Source organism: Corvus cornix, chromosome 4A (assembly GCF_000738735.6).
Source record: "Corvus cornix cornix isolate S_Up_H32 chromosome 4A, ASM73873v5, whole genome shotgun sequence".
Taxonomy (NCBI): Eukaryota; Metazoa; Chordata; class Aves; order Passeriformes; family Corvidae; genus Corvus; species Corvus cornix.
In genome coordinates, this window is record NC_047058.1 from 891,423 (window position 1) to 913,567 (window position 22,145).

The 22,145-nt window shown below is 40.9% G+C and overlaps 1 protein-coding gene across 2 annotated transcripts; it reads left to right on the forward strand.

Annotated features, from left to right (window-relative positions):
* Window positions 1-210: 210 nt before the first annotated feature.
* Window positions 211-16,450, forward strand: PABIR3 (PABIR family member 3). 2 transcript variants are annotated; one of them, XM_039572311.1, is made up of 10 exons: window positions 211-540; window positions 3,809-3,887; window positions 7,795-7,851; window positions 9,917-9,960; window positions 10,040-10,094; window positions 10,520-10,612; window positions 11,069-11,157; window positions 11,796-11,860; window positions 12,876-12,972; window positions 14,085-16,450. In XM_039572311.1, exons 1-10 carry the CDS (start codon window positions 386-388, stop codon window positions 14,242-14,244), a joined length of 894 nt encoding a protein of 297 aa, XP_039428245.1. In that variant the 5' UTR covers window positions 211-385; the 3' UTR covers window positions 14,245-16,450. The 2 variants fall into 2 exon arrangements, with proteins under 2 accessions (XP_039428245.1, XP_039428246.1); XM_039572312.1 differs by having other exon boundaries at window positions 11,799-11,860.
* Window positions 16,451-22,145: the final 5,695 nt, after the last annotated feature.

Genomic DNA, 22,145 nt, shown 5'->3' on the forward strand with positions numbered 1-22,145 from the left:
TGGGCCTGCACAGAACCATCCGCTGTTATTTCTGCAAGCAACAACAGCTCGGTATGAACTCAGGGGCGATATTTTCGCTATTTAGCGATCAGCGCTGTGGCCCTTGGCGAGAGAGCTCTGGAGAACACACTTAGGACACCTACAATCTGCCAGAGCTGTGCCCGAGCGGCCGCAGCCGGAGCGCTGCGCCTGCGCGCTGCGGCCGGGCCCGCCTGCGCTGGGGCCGGGCGGGGAGAGCGGCCGTGGGCCCGTGGCGGCTGCAGGTTTCAGCGGGAGCAGCGGGGACGGGCCGCCCCGGAGCCCCGGCATGCGGCTTCGCTGCTGCGGCTGCCCCCCCCGCCCGCGGGCTCGATAGGGCTGGGGCAGCGGTGGCCTGAGGCCGCGAATGGGCGGAGCGGGAGGAGCCGGAGCCTCTGCCGCCGCGATGGCTCAGGAGAAGATGGAGCTGGACCTGGAGCTGCCGCCGGGGAGCGCCGCGGCCCCGGGCGACGGCGGCGGCCTGAGGCGATCGAACAGCGCCCCGCTCATCCACGGGCTCAGGTGAGGGGCCCGGGGGGCTCCTGGCCCGGCCCGGCCGTGCGGGGGCTCCGGGGATGCTCCGCGGCGCCATGGGGAAGAGTGGGTTCCTGAGCGCTGTCCCAGGCGGGGAGGGATTTAGGGAACATATCAACGTGTGGAGGGGTGCGAGGAAGCCTAGGAGAGGTGCTTTGGTTTTACTGAAAAGCTTTGTTTTCGCCACGGTCTGCTGTGTGTTGCAGAGAAACACCGTCCTCAACGTCAGAGTTGTGGCTGTTCTTATACATCGAATAACAATCGCGATGATTTCTGTAATGGATCAAGTCTGAACAAAATAAATCACTGCTCTGTGTATGATTACAACAGTAAATGCTTTCCGAACAGTCAGGCAAATTTGGTAGGAAGGTCATTTCACGGGACCTTGACATAAGTTTTACATTTAGTGTAAAACAGTGTGTCAGGTGTCCAGCAATTTTTCTGGATGATACTAATTTTTGTAGTGTGCATTACTGGGAGAAATACAATGTGTTGTGTAGACAGTTGTGCTTGGATATTGCCACCAGCCTATGGCAGGTCTGTTTCCAGGAGGGTTGGATGTTTGCTGGGTCTCTTCAGGTCTCTTCAGCTGACAGGACTGAAGGTGGTAGGGACAGATGAAAGCTTTCAGACAGGTAGGGTTTCTTGTACAGTTTTGTTTGGGTAAGTTTATAACCCAAAGTGCTGTTTCATGTCTCCTCTGGGCTGTTGAGAAGTAGGGAGATGCCCCATCTGCTACATGGTGTGGCTTCCATCCAACTGTAAGGTGGTCCATGTGCTGCTGTTAGTGGTGTGTCTTGTCTGCGGTTTGGGAGAGCATATTGACAATAAATTTCATAAAATGTAGTATATTACAGGATAAGTACTTCCTGGTGGTTTGATTTTTTCCCCTTTCTGTTTCTGTAAGGAACTGGATATCGAGTGATGAACAAATCTCGCATACCTCTTTTACCAAAATGGTTAAGAGTGCCTGACAATTCAAAAGAAATACTACTTCTTGTCTATTCCATCATGATTTAATGTTAAGTGAATGTAATTGTGATTCTTTTATATAATCACAATGAAACAACTCCCTTTTACATTTTGATGCAGTATGGAAGGGTTGTGTATGGCAGCTGTCCCCTGGGAGGTTTCTGAGCAGGTAAACTAATTGTGTAACTGAGACAAGATGTTTTTATAATCTCAGCCTTTTGTAAGTTGTAAATTGTAAAACCCTTGACTCTTAAAAAAAAACCCACCCAAACAAATTACTTAGTTCAGGGTTTGGGTAGGTAGAAGGGTGAGCCTGAGCTCTTGCCTTGACACTGTGATTACATTGTGGGGTAGGTGTTCATACAAATAAAACTGAAATGCCATTGAACTAATTTGAGGTGGTTGCAGTGGTTTGCCTGTTAGTTTGGAATTTTCCACCAGAATACTGTTTTTGCAAGATTGCAGCTCTTGGCAAGAAACTTCAGTTTTTCCCAGAATGGCTTTGTTCGGTAAAGTGAAACAAAAGCTCTTGCTCTTACACAGCTTGCTTTTTCTCCTGTGTCTCCTGTTTTGACTTCTTCATTAACAGATTTAGTAGGGAACTTGGAAAATGAGTTGCCGTAGATCCAGAGAACCGTTATAAGTGGAATATTTTAGATCATAGAAGTTATCTTTCACAGAACTTGTAACTCTTGTTTCTGTGCCAAATAAAATTGATTTTTAATGGGAACTGTAGTTTTCTGTGAAAAGTAGGTCTGAAATCTGACCAGTTCTGGTGTTTTTGCGTGGGAGATTAAAGGTAGGATTATTTGTAGGGTTCTTTTCTTTCCCTCTCTGCTAGTTAGAACTGAGTATTTGACTCAGACTATGGTAATGTGGGACAGAATTGTTCCAACCTGTTTTCTTGACTCAGACCCTGGATTTCAGGATGTGCTGTTTGTCTTGTGCTTGCATGCCAAGCAGTACACTTACACTGAAAAGAGTTGTAGCTGTTGGCCTCAGCCAAAACTCATCTCTAAACATCATGTCATGGATCCCTTAAATTTCTCCTGTTCCACCTCTGTCAAATGGCAGCTATTTGATCTCTCGTGGGTGTGAGCTGAGTGAAACTTCTTGGAAAATTGTAAATGATGTCTGGTCCTATGTATTTGACATTTTGGAGGAGGGTCTATACATTTTTTTGGCAGAAACTATAGTGCTTATGCCAATTGCTGTTGGCTTTTATTTCACAGTATAAGCTTTATTTGTTTTTTATTTACAGCTACATAAAAGCTGTCTAAAACTTACGTGTCTAACTGGTGTGTTTTAAACTGGAGGATTCTGACAATGGTGTGTCATGAAAATGCAGTAGGATTGTCAGTCCTTACAACACGGTAGTGCTGTTGATCAGGTTAGTTTTAAAGAAATTGTATTTGTGGGGGGCTTTTGTTCATCACTAGTTAGCGGCTGAAGCAAAAAGATACAATGTGAATTCTTGTAATTTGAATCTAATTACAGTCTTACATTTGGGTTTGTTCACCTATGCAGTTCCTCACTGATTTTTGGGCATGGGGATTGTAGGTTGTGGCTCAAAATTTTTTTTCTAGCGATCATAAAATTTAGTTTATTTCTGCAGTCGCATTCATTAAGTGCTGATAATTGGCTGTTGATAACACTGGTGATGACGTGACCAGAAAAACTTGCTTTAGGAATCAATAGAACTAAAGTTGCCCTGAGAAAGAAGTTCATTTGTGTCAAATAAATAGTCCTATATGATTTAAATGGACATGCTGCTGTGAGGCCTTAAAAACTGGGTTTACTGTAAGTTTAATTTAACCTTTCGTGGAAAAATGTTCAGAAGATATTACATGTTTGTAGTGATAAGATTTATCAAGAGGCTGTATTTTTAAATTTTGTTTTATCTGTGGGATCGAACCTGGTTTCAGTTACTGCTTACAAGCCATTTATACATTTGTTCTGTTGAATGACATTTGAAGCAATATACAAACAGCAGCCATTCCAAACATAATAAATCCCCACAGTCTAAACAATTCTTCAATTGTTCTGAAGACACAAAATGATTAATTGAAGTCATTAATTGAAGTAGCTGGGAGTTGGAGGATGAACAAGTTGATTTGCACTCTCGTCAACAAGCTAGAAGAGTTCTTACTTACCTGTCTCTGGAGTTCTTTGTCTCGACAGGAGAGCTGTCATAGCTTATATGAAGAAACTGAGCTTATATGAAGAGGTGCTTTTTGCTAGGAAGGAAATGGCTTTTGCATTTGACAAGTGTTTCTTTTCACAGCGATAACTCACAGGTGTTCCAGGCCAGCGTCTTGCGCACCCGCAGGAACAGCACCACGGTCATGAATCGGCACAGCCTGGTAAGAAAACTCTTACACCAACCCCATCAGGTGCCAAGCAGAAGTGTGCGAACAGGAATAAACAAAATTAGATTATAGTCTCTGAAACTAATGCCACATTGCTTTCAGAAACAAGGCATTAGACTGTGACATTAATATGCTGTAGCTATAATGAAATGTTACTTATAGACCATTTGGCTTGGAGAATGCTTGTATTTCATTGTGATCATAACTTTGCTTATAAAACAGATGTTCCAAGATAGAGTAAGAAAGGTAGCTTCCTAAGAAAACTAATTACATAGCTGTACTGTTGACAGTAATCAATGTCTTAAAAGATTTCTGATGATTAAGAAAAAAAGTGCAGACAAATACTTCAGCAAAGGTTGCATCTGTAACAAAACCAGGATACTTATGTACAAGAAAGATTGGTGGAAAAGCCTTTCTTCTGCTGGGATGAAAAAACTGGAAGTGTTATGGTCAAGATTCCTTAAACAAGTCTCTTTCTTCATATTTTTAGGGACGCAGCTTAGTGTAAATCTGTTTGTGCTTGTGGTCAGGCAAAAGGAGAAAAAAACAGAGGCAAAAGCTCAGTTTATTGTGTTTACTCCTGAAGATCCTCAATTGTTGGGCTAAAACGATGCTAATTCAGGATGCCTTGCCCAGAACTTGCTGAGAAGCAGGAGCTAATTCATTGATGGGCCGCTCTTCCGCCTGCCCCTCATAAATGTTGAAGTGTCCTGAACTTAACCAGTGTTCGCATCTCATGGGATGATGTTGCTAACCCTTCCCCTCACACTAATGTTATTAAAAAGTGTCCTTTTTTGCTCCCAGCTGATCAGGTGCTGACAAAATACATGAAATTTTTCCTTACACTAAAAATCAAGTGCCCCACTGACTGCTAGCTCAATGCTTTGTCTGCTTTGAAATGCTCCTTGGAGTTGGGATCTGGTTTATGGTTCTGTTGAAGATGGCAGGGAGGATGGAGTTGGAAAGTATCTTAGAAGGATCTCATCCTTCTGTGGTCTTAAACCAGGATCATCCACAGATAAATTATTTTGTGATAAGAATTAAATTTTCAGCATCAAGGACCCTAAGCAACCTTCCCTGGTATTCTTCCTATAGCAAATAAGTACATTTAGTTTTATGATGTTAGAGATATTCTAAGGAGTGAGATCACATCTACTTTAGTAAATTACATTTTTACATAAGAAGGTGATAAAGTGTACTTCAAAAGCCACTTCTTTGTATTTAAGAAAACGAATCCAAGTTTAACTGCAGTGTAATCTGTAAGAGGTTTAAAAGATTCAATAACGTAACTTCTTTATTTTAGTATTACAAGTACGTATTAAGTTTTATGTTTTGTTAAACTTCATGGAAAAAAAGTTGATTAGTGTTTGTCTAACCTGTATGGTGTTCCCTGTCATGGGAACAATGAGAGTGGCTAAAATCTCTGATAACTGGAGGTCATACTCCATCCATTCCATCTTCAGTGCTGTCCTGGTTCCTCAGCTGAATTCCACTTTTTTTGGAGTGGCTTCTCCAAGTCTCAGACTTCAGCTGATTTATAATGATGACTGCAAGGGCAGTGGTGCCATTTGGGTTGGGGCTTGATCTGCAGTTTTCTAGTGCTACATGTAATTGCCAAGGAAGGGTCAACCAGGCTCAGTATCTGCAGTTTATTTCCTTTCAGAGGATACCAGTGAGTAAATGTTTTGGTGGTTTTTTGTTTTGTTTTGCATGGCTGGGGTTTTTGTTTTGTTGCTTAAGCAGAGCAGTTGAGTCTGTGGTTAGATGTTTAGGTGCTATTTCAGCAGAAGTTGATGTTAAATTTTTTCTAATTTTTTTTTTTTTTTTTTTTAAAGCCAGGTAATTTCCCTGCTGGGTTCAGTGTGGCCCCACAAGTGGCTGTGCTGGCAGGAGGCAGAGGGCACTGCAGGGCAGAGGCACTGGGGCATTGCCTGCTCACTTGGGCAGTGGCTTCTGCCAGCCTGGCACTGCGGAAACTTTACCTGCACTGGAACACAGTATCTGACACACTGGAGTAGGAGGGAAGGTGTTTCTCTTCTCTATGGTAGTCTAATAGTTCATGATGTTTTAATTAGGCTTTGTGCTTTCTTAAAACATTGGGGATTTGAGTAGCATAATTTTAATAAATGGGTTCAGTTTGTTTAGCAAGTATCCTTTGAAAGTGACAGAGGTTTCTTTTCACAAGAATTGAATCAAAGGATGTAAACACAGCAAAAGTGAGTTTTACACACTGACAAAGCAAGGATGATGTCTTGTTGGAAACAAGATGTAGGATCCTCAGAGCTGTGTTAGTGCATCAGACCCTGCAGAGGAACACTTAATTGTCTTTTTATATTTTTTGTTTTATACTGCAAGCCACTGTTTTTGTATGTATTCTATTAATGTCAAACCTTAAAGTATGTGTATCACAGTCATAAAATTAGAATATAATGAGTGGAACAAATGCATTTCTGCTGTGGAATGACAGAGTGAATGGGCAGGAATGCACTATTGTCCAAATCCTTTTCTCTGTGTGAGAATCAAGGTCAACTCAAGGTCTACATTGGCTGGTGCAGCTTGGAGGAATTTTTATTAGGTGCACAGGATTTTTGGGAACCCAGTATAATAGTAAAGCTGACCTAAACTGGACTTTAAAAGTAGCAAATCAAGATATTATAGCTGTTAGACTTTAGTACTATATATTACGATGACTGAATTCTGGCACAAATGTTAGTCATCCCCTGTGTGAGCCTGATAGGCTGAATTCTTTTGTGAGAAGAAGGGTGTGATGTCTTCGTGTTTGTTTTTTTATAAGGAGGGTTCTGGATGTATGAAGCATTAATAGTCCGTGTTAACTTACCCTGTCAGGCAGCAAAATCTTTGTATTCTCTGTGGCACTGATTAGAAAATGGTGCAGTAACAGTTAACTGAATGTTTGTTAGTTGTCCAGCTTCAATCTTCTGATGATTTGTGAAGCAGATGAAGCCTTATAATGAATGAAGTATAAAAACACCTATAATAATGCAAACCTTACTTGATGAACACATCCATTTTAAAAAGACACTTTATTTTTTGGAACGATTGTCATCTTACAGAGAAGTTAAACCTCCGTTCAAGGCTTCAGCTTAGAATTTTTGTTCCCTGAATGGCTATGACGTAAATCAACTGAGGGTTAACCGTATGAGAGATGGGAAATGTATGCAAGAAAATTATATTTTGAGAAAATAATCACTTTAAATTATTTGGGTTTGGGTGTGCAGTTTTAGATTATAGCATTCCAGTGAGATCTTGGTGCAAATCTGTCAGCATTAACAGAAGACCATTTTTAGTGGCGTTTTCTCTGATTTCACCCAAATTGGTGAAGTGCTTGAGAAACCATAAAGGAAGTGTTTAACTCTTTGTTAGCCTTCTAATAGCTGATTTTTTTCACCTGTCAAAGTACTCATTTATAGGCAGACAACAACCCAGGAACCTTTTTGTACAATGTGTTGTTTTGGCTTTGTATTTTTAAAGGATCTATTGGGGAGCTTTCTGGATCACTTAAATGAAAATAAATATTCTGAATCCCATAAAGGAAAATATTTACGTCAACGTATATATACTAGGGCTGACAGTGTGCTAGTGAAAAGCAGCTCCATTCTGTGGGGAAGGCTGTCAGTTCTAGTTGCCTGGAAATGGAATGGAAGCTAGGCTGATACCAATTAGCATCTGTGAGGTTACAAAGCAGTATAATGGGGAAATACATCTTAACATGTTCTTGCAAGTAAGTGATGTAGTTTATATATACACTGAGAATGTTATAAATTATTTTTTTTAATTACTTTTTTTTTTAGTTTGGGGCAGCACTACTTTACTAACATTCCTGTGGCACCTTTCCCTCCCTTCTGCTGTACTTTCAATTGTATATGACTTTGTTTTGCAGTTTGTGCCATCATCTCCTATCCGTATTCCTAGCAGCCGTCTTCATCAAATCAAACAAGTAAGCACAGATTCTTCTAAATGAGTTTTTTATAGGTGTCTGGGTTTTTTTGCGGTTGATATGTGATGTCCTTCAACTGGCTGTAGATTTTATTTTCAAACTGCCTGCCCAGTTCCACATTTCATGAAGCAAAATGCATCTTACAGCAAGGAGAAGATTTAACCAGAGAAAGGATTCTTAAAATGGACATTTTAGAAAGGAAACCTTTAATGTAAACCCTTAGAGTTAAATTTCACCAAGTTTTTGGCAGCAATGCCAGCATAAATATTCGGGGCCAATAACAAAGTGTTCTTTAACTTGTGTTGGCACAAGACTTTTGTGCAGCTAGAAAATGAGCAGGATAAGGAGGCACTCTGGCTGAAAAATAGTCTGTACTCTTCTGGCTGGGCTATTTTTCATCTGTATAATTTTCTTATCCAGATCCCTGTACTTGTGCTGTCACAGCACGAATGGAGGGGGAAGGGCACCAGAGCAAACACTTGGGAAGGGGGGTAGTGTGGGGAATATCTGAGCAGGCTCAAATAGCTCTGCTCCCAGCCAGCACACCGCAGGCTGAAGACTTTAAAATCAACAAGCTCAAACTCTTGTGTCTCCTTCATTTTGTATCTCCACTTTTTGGCAGTAGAATGGTTATAAAATTAGCTTGAAGATGCTTAATTTTTTTAAAATTTTGTTTTTTCACTGGCTAGTTGTCAATGGATAGGCTTGATTTTTAAAGGGTCAAAAGTTAAGAAAATGATTTAATGCTTCAGACAGCATTTTTAGGCTGTGTTGCCTGAGTGGTGGAAGGCACTTGTGCTTCCCACCTCGGTTATTTCAGGTAGTTGCACAGTAAACCTGAAGAAAATAACTGCTTGCTATCATTATGTAAATAATCTACTGGTTTAAATAGACTCTGAAGTGCTCGGGTCAGTTGTACAGCTCTTTTCATCAATACAAAAAGTCTTAGGTTTAACATGTAATCATAAATTAACAGAATCATAACAGAATCATAAATTAGTTTGTGTTGAAAGGGACCTTTAAAGGTCGGTCCAACCCCCCTGCAAGTGAGCAGGGAGATATAATGAAAAATATGCTGAGAGCAAAGGAATGAACTATTATGGCTCTGCTCTATTACATGAAGTAAAATTTGATGATTCAATCTTCTGGAAAATGCTTCTGCATTCATGGTTTTGCCATCCGTTTATTAAAGCAAAAAGTGTAACTTCCTAATTTGTGTTTGAGCATTAGATTCACTAGTTGGAATTAATTCCATGTCCTGTGTACTCACTGAGAACCTGTGTGATTTACTTCTGATCTCTTTCAAATCTGAGCAAATTATCACACAGGTGAAGTAGGTTAGACTCTTCCTACTTATGATGAGAATTGTGAAGATGTTTAGTTGAACTTTTACTCTTGATTTAGGGAATCTACTCATTCACTGAACAGACTGGGTCACATTTAGGTGAATGGTGTCTGCCTAAGAAGAGATTGAGTCATGTTTGTACTTGGTGTTAATGTTTAGTTTAATTTTACATATTTGATCCATTTTAATAATACTTTATGGAGTTTTTTTTAGAAAAAAACCTCACTGAATCCTGAATTCATTGTGTGCAATGCAGTGTATTCCAAGTGAGATGCTGACAAGTGTCTAGTTAGTCACTAATCCATAGAGTAAGGTAAGAATCCAGCCATGTTTTTGAGGTTTATCTGTACTAGTGCCCCCTTTGTAAAATGATATTACTCAAGACTGCATAAAGACACTCTGGCTTGTGCAGAATTTCTGGTTCATACTATCATTATTCAGTTTTGTAGCTACCTCTTGGTTAGTAATGAAAATAAGGCTGCTTGGGAAACAACCAGCTCACATAAACACTTCTTACTTGATGGTCTCTCTTGCTACATCTCTTTCTCATCCTCTCCTCCTTGCTCCTTCTCATGGAGTGAGAACTTGAGGTTATTGTCGCTTAACCGAGTTGATTTATATTTTCCACATGCCAAAGTGAAGTGAAACCACAGCTTTTCTGATTTGCTGGAACAAAGTGCTTTTTTTTTGACCTTACTTCTTCATGTGTTAATCTTTTAGGAAGAAGGAATGAATTTGCTGAACAGGGAAACCGTTCGTGAAAGGTGAGTGCTAAGGCAAAGTAGAACAGTCGCTGCAGCCGTCTATGGGCCCGGGACAATACATTTCTTTTTTTCTTTATAGAGAAGTGCAAGTAGCAATGCAGATGAGCCACTCATGGGAGGAGAGCTTGAGCCTGGTAATGCATTCATGCTTTAATTTGTGTTTCTATCATCAGTATCAGGACACTAGAGACTCTCATGTCAACATTTCCTTTGATAGTTTGACCTACAATTAAGGTGTTAGTATAGCACTGCTTTTGATCTGCAATTTTTCACACTAAAAAGGCATAGAATTATCAGTTGTTCAAGGTACATGTGGATTCCTTGGGATGCTATGTCAAAAGGAAATTGCATGGATGTCTGCCTGTTCAAATTTTCTTCCATGTTCTGATACTCTCCATGTAATGTTTAAGGGGGGTTTTTTTGTTGTTAAACATAAGCTCATAAATGGCTGCCTAAAAATTGTTGATATGATGGAGGATAACTTTGGAATTTCACACCAAACAGTCCTTTTCTTGTTAAGGTACCTGCTCATAAGATTAATTGTGTGTACTGTTTACAGAGTGACAATGATTTTGAAAAATCACTATCACCAAAGCAAGTAGACTTTGTTCCAGTTTCACCAGCTCCTTCACCTACACGAGGAATAGGGAAGGTGAGCAAAATGTGATAATGATGGTTTTATCTTAAGTAGAGCTAAATAAATTCAACCAAATTAGTAGCAAAAGATTCAGCCACCTGCTCCTTTCTACCTCAGCTGCAAACAAGAAACTAGAGAGTAAATAAAACCCCCTAAAACCCCAAACCAGAAAATACCAGCTGCTCATCTTGTGGGTGTGAATTTCTGTGGAGTGTTCAGCTGTTGTGCTGTGGTTAATAAAAAACAAATAAGTCTGTTTAACCAGAGTACAGTGAAATAAATCTGCATGAAAATGGAATCTGTCCAATTTTAATTTTTTTTTCTCAGTAGCAAAAAGTGATGTCTCAGTATACCCAGTGACTGCTTGCTGAAACTAATTCTGGGTTGTTTATTTCTCTGCAGTTAAGCGTCAATTGTTACCACATGGGAATGATACAGTATTTATAATAACACAAACTCTTTTCCTCTCAGCAATGTTTCTCACCATCTTTGCAAAGTCTGGTGAGCAGCAGTGGGTTGCCTCCAAGTCCCAGCCCAAGTCCAACAAGGAGATTTTCAAGGTAAGTCACCAGATCATATCAATGATAGAAAATTGGCATAGCTTGTTCACAGTAGGCATTTGAAATACCAGAATTTGTTATATCCATAATTGATTTCTGAGCACAAACACAACTTCATATACTCATGTAGACTTTAGATGGTGGTGTAAAGCATTTGTCAAAATCCTCATGTCATAACATTGGGAAATGGGCTGCATTGTGGCATCCGTGTTCCCAGTGCAGTCTCTATATTGCTCTCATTCACATCTTTAGTAATTGAATTCTGAGGGGAAGAAAACACAAACAGATTTAGGGTTTGTTACTCCTTTGAGTGATGTGGGCATACCATTAAAGTTTACTAGGCCCTCACAGTTCAGCAAAGCACTGCCTGTCAACTGAGATGTAGTCAGTGTCTGGATGTGAGCTTTTAGATTGCCCCAGTTGTGAAATAATGTAATTAAACTTTTCCTGCTCAGTTCTGTGCTTCCTGGCCTATCTTCAGAGGGGAAAAAAAAGAGGACTTCTTTTGGATAAGCTGTTTTAATGCCTATTTTCTTAGTGGTTTCTACCCAGTAGTTTGTTCTCTGAGTATTTTTTGATTCTTTTTTCAACTTTTCTCTTTTAATGGTGATCTCAGTGCAGCATTTGTCTTCTTTTAGCAGGAGAAGCCAGAGCCCAATTAACTGCATTCGACCAAGTGTTCTTGGATCAATCAAAAGAAAAGGTACAGTATTTAGGTTTGGCTAATACAATAGGCCAGCTTGTTAGTCATCTAGTAACTCATATAGCTTTCTTCATAATTCTGTCCAGTTGGCTCATACTTCAAAAAGTGACTAGAAATAGAACATACTGCACATAATAAAACAGACAAATAATTAAATTAGATTTTACTATTCCATAAAGCTTTTAATTCTATAATGCTAATAATTGTTTTGTTCTAATTCCTCCCCATTGCTGTGGTCATATAGATGTGATAAAAAATGTGATGTAACCTGCTTAACAAAACAGTAAATACAACTATTGGTATATTTAACTTAAACAGAAAACTTTGAAAGTCCTGGTTGACTGAAGCACACAGGTACTGTACATTTAAAATAACTCTTCAAAACCCAAAGCTGATGCCCCGGCCTGGTAGGCACCTTACAGCTTAATTAGGAAATGTTTCTCTGTCTTTCTGCATTTTTCTTCAAGTTTAACTTCTGGCAATTTTATTGCACCTATTTTTGTATCTTCAAGCTTCACCTTTATTACAGAACACCTCTGGCTCTAAAACAACTTTTAAACCACTTTCATCTGAGTTCTGCCATAGCTTATTTAAGCATATATCTATCCTCTCTTCTTCTAGAGTGTTTGGAAATCTAAGTTAATGGAAAAGTTTTGTGATAATCCTGGAGCTTGTTCTTTTTCTTTATTTTCATCTTCTCTGCTCTTGTGGAGCTGGTCAGTGAACTGATAGCTGGATAAACTGAAACAAAAGGATTATTCTTCACTACTGAAGAATAAATATCTGATATCTAAGCCTTAGTTAATAACTCACTAAACTGTACTGGAGCTTGGACAAAATGGTTCCAGGAAATAGACAGCCTTTAAAATTTCAGCATCTAAATTCTATGCTCTACAAATGGAGTAGTCTATTATAAGTTTGAACCTCTATTCTGTTTGCTCTGTAGAAGTATTTTGAAAGTAGATTTTAGTTTAAATGAGTAGTAATTTTTATCACTCATTATCTCTTCCCAAAGGTGTGACAGAGATGGAAGATCACCCAAAAAGATTATTCCAGGGATCCACCAACATGCTAACCCCCGAGGCTGCACATCAGGCAGACCTTGGGGCATGGTAAATGCTGTGCTGTTTATTGTCCCTTTCAGCAGAAGCATTACAAATATTTTCTTTTTCTAGCAGTGATTATGCTTGAAGTTTTTTGTGCTTGCTTTTGTCTTTTTTTAATAGAGATATCTCACAATGTTACAGCATTGAAATTATCACGGTAAATAGGCAGCAATGTTCACTACAATTCTGCAGTTTCTAGGCCTGACTGATAACAGTTGAGCATGTTTAGGAAAAGACACCTCATGGATGCTAGCTTTTGGAGTCTGATTCAAATTGCAATCAAATATGAATGCTGATGCTTTTGGGCTGAATAGGGTTTTGCTTTTTTGCCCTTGGTCTTAGTCACAGAGGAACATGAGTCTGTCAGAAGAGCTGGGAGGAGATAAAAAGTACCTCATTAAAAATTGTGGTGATTGGTAATAGCAAGGGAGTTTGATCTAGTGTTTTAGTCAAAAGGTTAATCATACATAGGGTGCGCCCACACAACTGTCAAGAGTTGTTCACGGTAGTTCTGTCTTTTTGCTGCTCACTGCTGTACAAGTCACACAAGGCACAAGATTTGAGTAGCAATAGCAAAATAGATGTTTTAAAGGTACTTCAAAAACATATCTTTTTGGCACACCCTGTTTACAGTAGGGATAGCAGTTTGGGTTCATTTGCTGCATCTTGCTGTAGGAGATGGTAATTTAAAAAAAATCACTTTGCTGCTATCAGTGATGATAGATCAGCTATCATGAATTTGTGTCCTGTGAAATACGTAGTACAATGGAGGATGGACAATTTATCATTGGCTCTCCTGGCAAAAAGGCCTCTGGCTGTTGTGCTGGCCCAGGGCTTTGAGGATGGAGTAAAGCTGGCAGTGGATTGCTCGGCCTGGGACTTCTGATCTGTGCCCCATATTTGGGTGAGCAAAAGGGGAAATGGGCAGAGTGTCCTGTGTGTGTCTGGAAGTGACTGCAAGGTATGTAGCTGCAGGTGTATTTCAGATCATAGGGCTTGCTGCTCCTTCAGAGATGCACATGTGTTTAGAATGGCTTTGTGATGATTTGGGCTGGTTTTGGCCGCTTAACCTGAGCCAGTGCCTCGTTTCTCACTCCCTGGTGTCACTCTGTTTTCAGTCTGTCCTCACATGCCCTGGATGACAACAGGAGCAGTGCAGGCTCCTCCTGTGACTCTCCAGCTGAAGTTGGCACCAGCACAGACTCTCCAGTGTCGCTCTCTGACTCCAGATCTCCATTTTTACCTGTTGATCTCACAGCCAAGTTACCGATGGATTGAGAAGCAGGAATCTGCTAATGGACACCGGGAAACAGGCAGGATATTGCCCAGACTTTCTGTTGTGTGTAACCCATTCTGTTCCTCATAGGAACTTCCAGCAATGTCATTACTTCTAGAAAACTTCCAGAATAGTTCCTTGAGGAGGAATTCACCTTTCTAGTGATTTATATGACATTTACTACAATACAGAAGCATTTGGGCTGCAGACATGTTGGATGCTCACATTAGTCAGCAGCTGCTGGTTTGCAGTGGATGTGATCTCCTTGCCATGAGTTACAAACACTGTAAATGTGTCCTGCTTGTGGAAGACTTGTCTTGCCAGCAGCCAGTGTCCTCCCTGCCTGTGGAGGAGCAGATAACTCACATTTGTCCTCAGCCTAAAACCAATGAAGCAGCTTACTACTTGTTTATATTCCCAGAATGTTAGATATTTATATTTTTTTTCTTCTTCATATGAAAGGGAGAATATTGCAGGGGGGAATTATTATTATTATTATTGTTATTGTTATTATTATTATTGTGTTCTATTATGATTGGCTCTTAATCAATTCTGTGTTCCTTTGAATCTCAGAAAAGAACAAATTGGTGAATTGTCAAATTTATATGTTGGATTTTATTCATGATCATGACTGCTGTTGGGACTAAATCTGAATTAGGTGTGGAACATTATTCTGGGGTTTTGTATCTGGGGTTTATTTCTTTTTCTTCCCCATTTAGATGATGTATTGGAGTGGTAGATGCTCTGTTAAAGGTCTTTTAATAGGGAAAAATAGTGACAATATTTGGAACAATAAATTAAATCCTGAGATTTTAGTATTTAGTACTTCAGGAATGCATTATTTTAACTGTCAGTATTTGTCCTCATGTATGACAGATATAGTGAGGAATCTTGAATGCCTTTTTACAGGCTGAGGCCATCAAACATATTTAATCTGTGTTTAATTTCCTGATGTCGCTTCCTCAAACAATGACATCAAGTCATTTCTGCTGTTGAAAACTTCAAATGCTGATTGGAAGCCTGGAATCTGGTAATCTGAGACATTTGAAGAAGTCAGTGTGTTGAGGCATCCTGATCTCAACTCTGAAATTCCCCAACCAGGAGGAAGAATTTGCAGACCCACCTCCTACGGACAGCTGTCTGGGATTTTGCAGCAACACCCTCACTGGGGTTGTGCAGCTGAACTCCCCCAGCTGAGTCCCTCTTTGTACATGTCTGTGCATCTGTGCTATGTGGTTTCAAACCTTCTCTCCATAGAGGTTAATAATGAAGCAAAATGTTTTATTTTTAAACGCTAAATCTTTGTAGTGTGTCATAAAGCAAGAAAAGTATGGGAACTTCCTTAAATAGGAGAAAATCCTGCCCTGAATACTGCTGTGAAAGATTCACAGAGATGAAGCTTTGACTGACAGCAGCCATCAAAATGAGAAAGGGATTACTTGGAGTGCAAAGACCTGGTGACATGAGGGCCGGTGACCCATTTCTGTGTGTCTTTATTGTAAAGAGAAAATAGAATGTATTTAATAGTCTGACTCTGTTCTAGTTAAGATATGACATGGTTTACTTCTGGTATCATTCCTCTTAAATTATTGTAAGAATCACCCTGCTGGTTGCAGTCCCTCGCTGAGTCCAGCTGCCCTTTGTCCCTGAGCAGACGCACACGGGAGTGCCTGGCTCTGTTTGCTCTCTCTGCTGAGGCAAAGTTGGGTTTGCAGTTTCGGGTTTGTGCCAAAGAGTTGCTGTGCTTTCACTCTTCTGTGGTGAGAGCAAGACTCTTTTTTAAAAAAATATTGCTTATTTCTTAAGAATGAACCTCCTGGTGTCTCTTCCAGTCTTTGTTAGAAGACACATCAGTATAGGGGGGTTTAATAGCTGAGTGTGGGTCAACTTGTCTCTTTTCTGTTGAATATTTAATGCTATTTTTCAAATAAGTGCCAATAAATGGAAAAATAAATGTGTTTTCCTGGTTTTGCACTTTTTTAGATAACCACATTCTTGTTTTCATCTGGGATTAAATGCTTTCTTTTAAAATCAGAATATTTATTGTAATTTACTTCTACCCAGTCTAGTTAACATATTCTAGCTAATGTAAAGTAGGTATTAAAATCTGCAGCACACTTGCCTTGTTTTCCTCGTGCAGTGCTGTCTTGCAGGTCTGTGACAACTCTAGGAATAAAGAAGAATAAAACCAAACATTTTTTAATACAAGTAATACGTGTCCCTAGTTTATACCTAGAGGAAGTTGTGGTGAAATAGTTTGGAAGACAGAAGCTACTCCTGGCTACTGGAAAGTACTGAAGGTCTTAACTCTTGGGAAGAACTGGGGAGTCTTTGTGTTTTGCTTTAATAGGGCAGTTAATTGCAGAATTATGGAATGGGTTGGGTTGAAAGGGACCTTAAAAACCATCTCATTCCACCCCTGCCATGGGCAGGGACACCTTCTGGCAGACCAGGTTGCTCCAAGCCCCATCCAACCCAGCCTTGAACAGTTCCAGGGATGGGGAGTCCACAACCTCTCTGGGCCAATTAATGCTGTTGGAGGAGAGTGAAATAGTTATTTATCTGTATCTGTTCCTTCCCCTGCTTTTGCAAAACAGAAATTGCTTTGAAATTGTGGAAAAGCATCTCACTGTTTTATCTCCACGTCACCAGGAAGCTTCAGCTTCACACCCTGGAGTCCAGAGACACATATAGGGTTTTTTTCCACTAAAATGAAAAATTTTGGAACCAAGTTATGCTCCAGAACATGTATCTGGATGCAAGGATGTTATACAATGCACATAATCAACCCTGTACTTGTCTAGTAACTCATGCTTTTAATATTGCCTCTGCTTCTCTCTGGGATTCTGCCACAAATGGCACCTTCCAAAAGTCACACTTGTGTTTGGCACTTGCTTGGGCTGGTTGAAAATTATTTTGCAGGATTTGTTGGCAGTTAAATCAGATCTTGGGCCATTGTGTCTTCCTTGACAACTGATGGGTGTTTTTCTTCCTTCCACCTTCTCCAGAATGACACAGTTGCTGAGGGAACGTCAGTAACCGTGCCAGTGCTCAGGAGGCTGTATTTTTGGAATGAGCCCTTCACTGGTTGCTGCATTTAGCAGAGATACTAAATAGAAGATAGATACTTCCCTCTGGAAGAGAAGTACAAATGCCAGGAAAAATGAGCCTGTGCCTCAGCTAGATTGACTTGCATGGTCTTCTGTGTGTTGCCAGTGAGGCAGGTGACCTGAATGCTCAGCTGAGCAGCTGCCCAAGGTCCTCCTGAGATCAGGGTAAGAACTTAATCTGAAATTCTTTCTTTTCACCTTTTTCCATAAAACTTGAGAGTAAATGATCACCAACCCGTAGAAATAAAACAAGTCTCCAAAGTCTGGTGAGACTGAGATATTTCCATTTATAGATGTGTGCTGTGGTTCCAGTATCAGTCCTGTGTTTGTGAGTCCAGCCCTGCTATTGTGCAATGATTTGCCAATAAAGCGACTGGAGGGACCTCCAGCACTCCATGAGCTTGAGAACAGCTTGTGCCTCCCTTAACAGTCGTCATTTTAGAAATGTTCACTTTATGCTGTTGTATTCTTGCATATGTTGGAGTCATAACTCATTTACTTAAAATAGAGAGCTTCAGGAGTCATAATTAAACTGTGTGAGCTCTTCCTATCCTGTTTTAAGCAACCTTTCTCATCACCAACAGGCAGATGGAGTTTAAGTTGATCCCTTTTCTCATGGAAGCAACAAGTTAAAATATTTGTAAATGCTACTGAATGTTTACAGCTACAGTACAGTAATTGAAACCTTACTGATACAGAGAGGAGTGCTTGACAAGAATCCTTTTCAATAACTGGGTGCAAAAATTGTCACCTCAGGTTCATTTTCTTGGGGTGATTGTTTTACCCGTACTAGCGGAGCCTTGCCATATCTGCATATCTGGTGGCAGCATCCTTGTTTGATAAACTTGAGAGCAGTTGCCAGTCAGGCCAGGCCTTGCTCAGGAGATGCCTTTCCTCTGGCACGGAGCACTCGAGGCAAACACCCTGCATCCCAAAGACCCAGACCCCACACACATGCTGAGACTGCTTCCACCACTGGGGCTTTGTGGTAGAAGCACAAGAGAGGAAAAAAATAAACCACTGAAAGAGAATAACCTTGTTTGACTTTCAGTAGCTGGCTTGGGAGCAGAAATTTCAGAAGGGGGGAGGAGTCGGGTGCATTTAAACCAAAACCAAACACAGCCTCAACATGCCTTCGTGCTGGCTCCCCTGTGTCTCTCAAGGAACTGGTGGGACATCCCCAATGTCACAAAGATTCCTCAGACAAATCTGGCATTTATCAAATTCAAAATTCTTCTGTTAGTTTGGTTTCTTATTATTTGTTTCATCAGAGCCTTAGAAAATGCTTGCTATTTTAAGATTTTCTTCAATGACAAATAATTGTTTGCAAATATTTAGAATTTTGCTGGATGTCAACCCAGCTAGGAAGAGCTGCTCAAGAGGAAGCAGGTTTTGCTGCATGGACTAATCTTTGGAAATGTGGTTCTCCTGGTTACTTTTTGTCCTTGTGTGGAGAAAAATCAAATCCATGATGTGCATAGCACATGTTGGGGTTTGTGGCACAGAAATCGGGTACTGTGTTTTCTTTCAAGCCAGTTTAAATAAAGCTGGCACTGAAATCACTGCAAGAAGCTTGCTGCTAAAAATACACCAACATCCTTTCATTTTAAGTGCATTCACTTCAGCAGTCAGTTTGGATTGTGGAGATTCCTGGCAGATTCTTGAGGGAAAGGCGCTAATGGGTTTGGTGATGTTGACAGAACGTGGGTTTCCAGAGCCCTACTGCAGTTTTGTTTCTCTTTTTTTTTGCTTGTTTGTTTATGTCTGTCAAAGCAAATGCTCATCTAATGCCTTGATGTTCATACCTCGAGCCACTGAGTGTGCAGTTTTCTGGAGAAGAACACTCTCATATTTTTACTGTAAATCATATTTTGCTATTGAAAATTTTATTGCTAGGGTTTTTTTTTTAACTGGAAACATGCATTTAAGTTCCATTACAGGGCACCTGTTACTTAGCCTTTTTCCTCACAATGAGGAGACACCCATAGCTGTAATCGTGGTTGTGCTCTTGCTTAAATTATTTCTTTGCAGTCTCTGCTGTTTTGAAGACCAGCATGGTCGCTTTGCCTGCATGTAATTCCAGATTATATTGTCAGCATGGTCATACAGCTTTGCAGATTTCCAAGAGCTGATGTGCATTAACTACAGCTCATTATCCAAAGTAAACAGCTCATTAGCGTTCAGAGGAGAGCTTCTACAGAAGACAAAAATACACCCAAAAGTGAGAGTATGCCATTACTCGGCTTTAGTTGAGACACTGCAAGTGTTGCCTGCCTGTGTTCATTCCTCCAACTCTCCTTTTTGGAGGATGCACTTGTTCTCCAGACTCCTTTCACTGAGGTCGTTATCTGTAAATGGCTCTTGCTGACTGTGTGGCGATGGTTTCCCAATCCTCACAAGCTCCTGTGGGGCAGTAACAAGTGAGTGATGGGCTGCTGGCAGCAGTGAACTTCACTCTCCTTCAGTGGTTTCCGTCTTAATTTAATTTCCTCAGGCAGCACGTTATGCCTGCAGGAAAGGGACTCCAGCACTATTAACTTTGGCTCTTTCTCCTCCACTTCTAGTGGGAGATGGTGCCTTCCCTACACTGCAGTGAGCAGGTGAGTGCCCTGTTTCCCAGGGACACAGGAGGGAACCTGTTTTCCACGGCCACTTGGCCCCTCTCTCTGCACACAGCTGGCAGGAGGGTCAATACCAGGATTGCTCAGGCCTGCATGCTTTGTAGGGCAGTGTGTTCCCTTCTTTTCTCTGCCCAGAGGGGCTTATGCAAGGCCAGAGGGCAAAGCACCTGAGCTGCTCCGACTCAACAACTCAAATGCCCACCTGGCAGAGAAAATGATTCAAGGTTTTGGGGGTTTTTAAGGCCTCCTGTACAAGGGTTTTTTTTAAGACCTGATCCTTAAATTTGATGTTGCCCTGAGTGTAAGTCTGAAGTGTGAGATTCACACTCCTGACAAAGGAAAGGGGCAATGGAACTTTGCATTTATAAGGGAAGCTGTTACAAGGAAAGTGAGGTATCTTAAATGTACATTGACAAATGAGGACTAAAATACAATGATTTATTGCCAAACCTATTTGGCAGCCTCTTTCCAGTTTAGGCTTGTTGGTTATCAGATACTTGTACATAGGAGGAAAGATGAAATAACTTATGATGGGATTTGACAGCTCTTAATTAGCTGATTTCAGGATTTCTCTGCTTTTTTTGTTGAAGGCACAGTTCTGTGCATGCGCTTCTCTTGGAGCTGCTGCAAATATCCCTGTGGAGCTGTTTCAAGAGCAGTGACTCTTCCCATCTCGCAGCAACGCTCCACTGTCTTCCTGGGGCATGTCTTGAGACATGTCAGCAGCAGCAACTCAGCTTTTCCCTTTGCAGAGACTGATTTGTTTCCAGGTGGTGGCTGTGTGAGGGTGCCAGACCTGCTCTCTGGGGCTCCATCATCAGCTGTGATCCCTGGTGCAATTAACTGATTCCCTGAGAGCCCTGTCTGTCCCTGGAGCTCTGGAACGGTGCCCTGGGTCTACTGAAGTTTCAAGCACACTGTGATTCACTCCTCTAGAGAAACACGATCATCTCAGGATTTTCTGATCCAGACAAGTGCAAACACCTAGAGAAGATCATGTACCAAGCCTACAGCGACAGGGAGTGACGCTCCCCAAAGTGATCTCGGCAGCATTCCCACTTCCTGCTGCCAGCACAGCTCGTCTGAGCTATCGGTGCCATAGCAAGTGCTGGGTAAACACCAGGATTGTTTCTACTGGATGATCTCAAAGCCCTCCCAACTGTCTGCTGAAAATATTTGCCCATTGCAAGGAAATGACTGTTTGTTTGTGTTAGGAGTCAGGAACGGGAAATGACGTACACACTTAACTGTTTTTCCTGGTGTTTCTAAGAGGTATATTCACTGTCTCGGGTCTTATTTCCAAAGGCATCCAGTGTTTCCTGCAACTCTAGTATGTAAGTACTAGAGGTATGTGCATGCACATAAATATATATAAAATCAGGAAATACCTCACAAATCTTGTGTATCCACCTGGTAAAATTTTACTGATGCCCTGCTATGACTATGCTGTAACATAATTTGATACATTCTCCCTCACTGCTGAACTGAAACTGTCCTCAGGTCTTGTTTTCCCAACTGGGATAAACCTGTGATTCTGCAGTGTGCTGCAATCTCCCTGAAGGAGAAAGCAGTCAGAATTCACACTTGTCATCCTTATTTCACCCAAGTACCAGTTTTATCTGCATCTGCTGAGTTATTCTGTGCATTTAATCTTTTTCTGTGTATTGCTCCTCGCTTGCCTTGACAAAGAAGTGGTCCACTGTTTTTAGTCTTTTTGGTTGACGGTAAATTTTTGTTCCTGATTTCTTTGGTCAAGGTGTTTTTTTAAACCAATCATTTCTCTTCAGATTCCTTGAAAATGACTGCTGGCATCTGTGTCCTGGGATCTGCCTTCTCCACACATGTGCTGTCCTGCAGGACTGAGGCAGTTCCAAGTGTCAGACCTGGTTACAGTGACTCTGAATTCCTACAGGTGAGATTGTCACTTCTGTACTTCTGCAACTGTCCAGGAAAACATGATCCCGGTCCATGACTGGAACACCAGGATATAGGGGGAAAAAAGGGTTCGTGTTGGGCTTTTTTAATCAGCTTGGGCACACCAAAATGTTTAGCCAGGCTGTTGGGTGCTAAGATAAGGTACGACATGGTGCTTTTATCTCCCCAACTTCTGTTCCATTCCCTCACCTTTCCCCATGCAGCAGCAGGTTAAACCACCTCGTGAAAATCAGAATT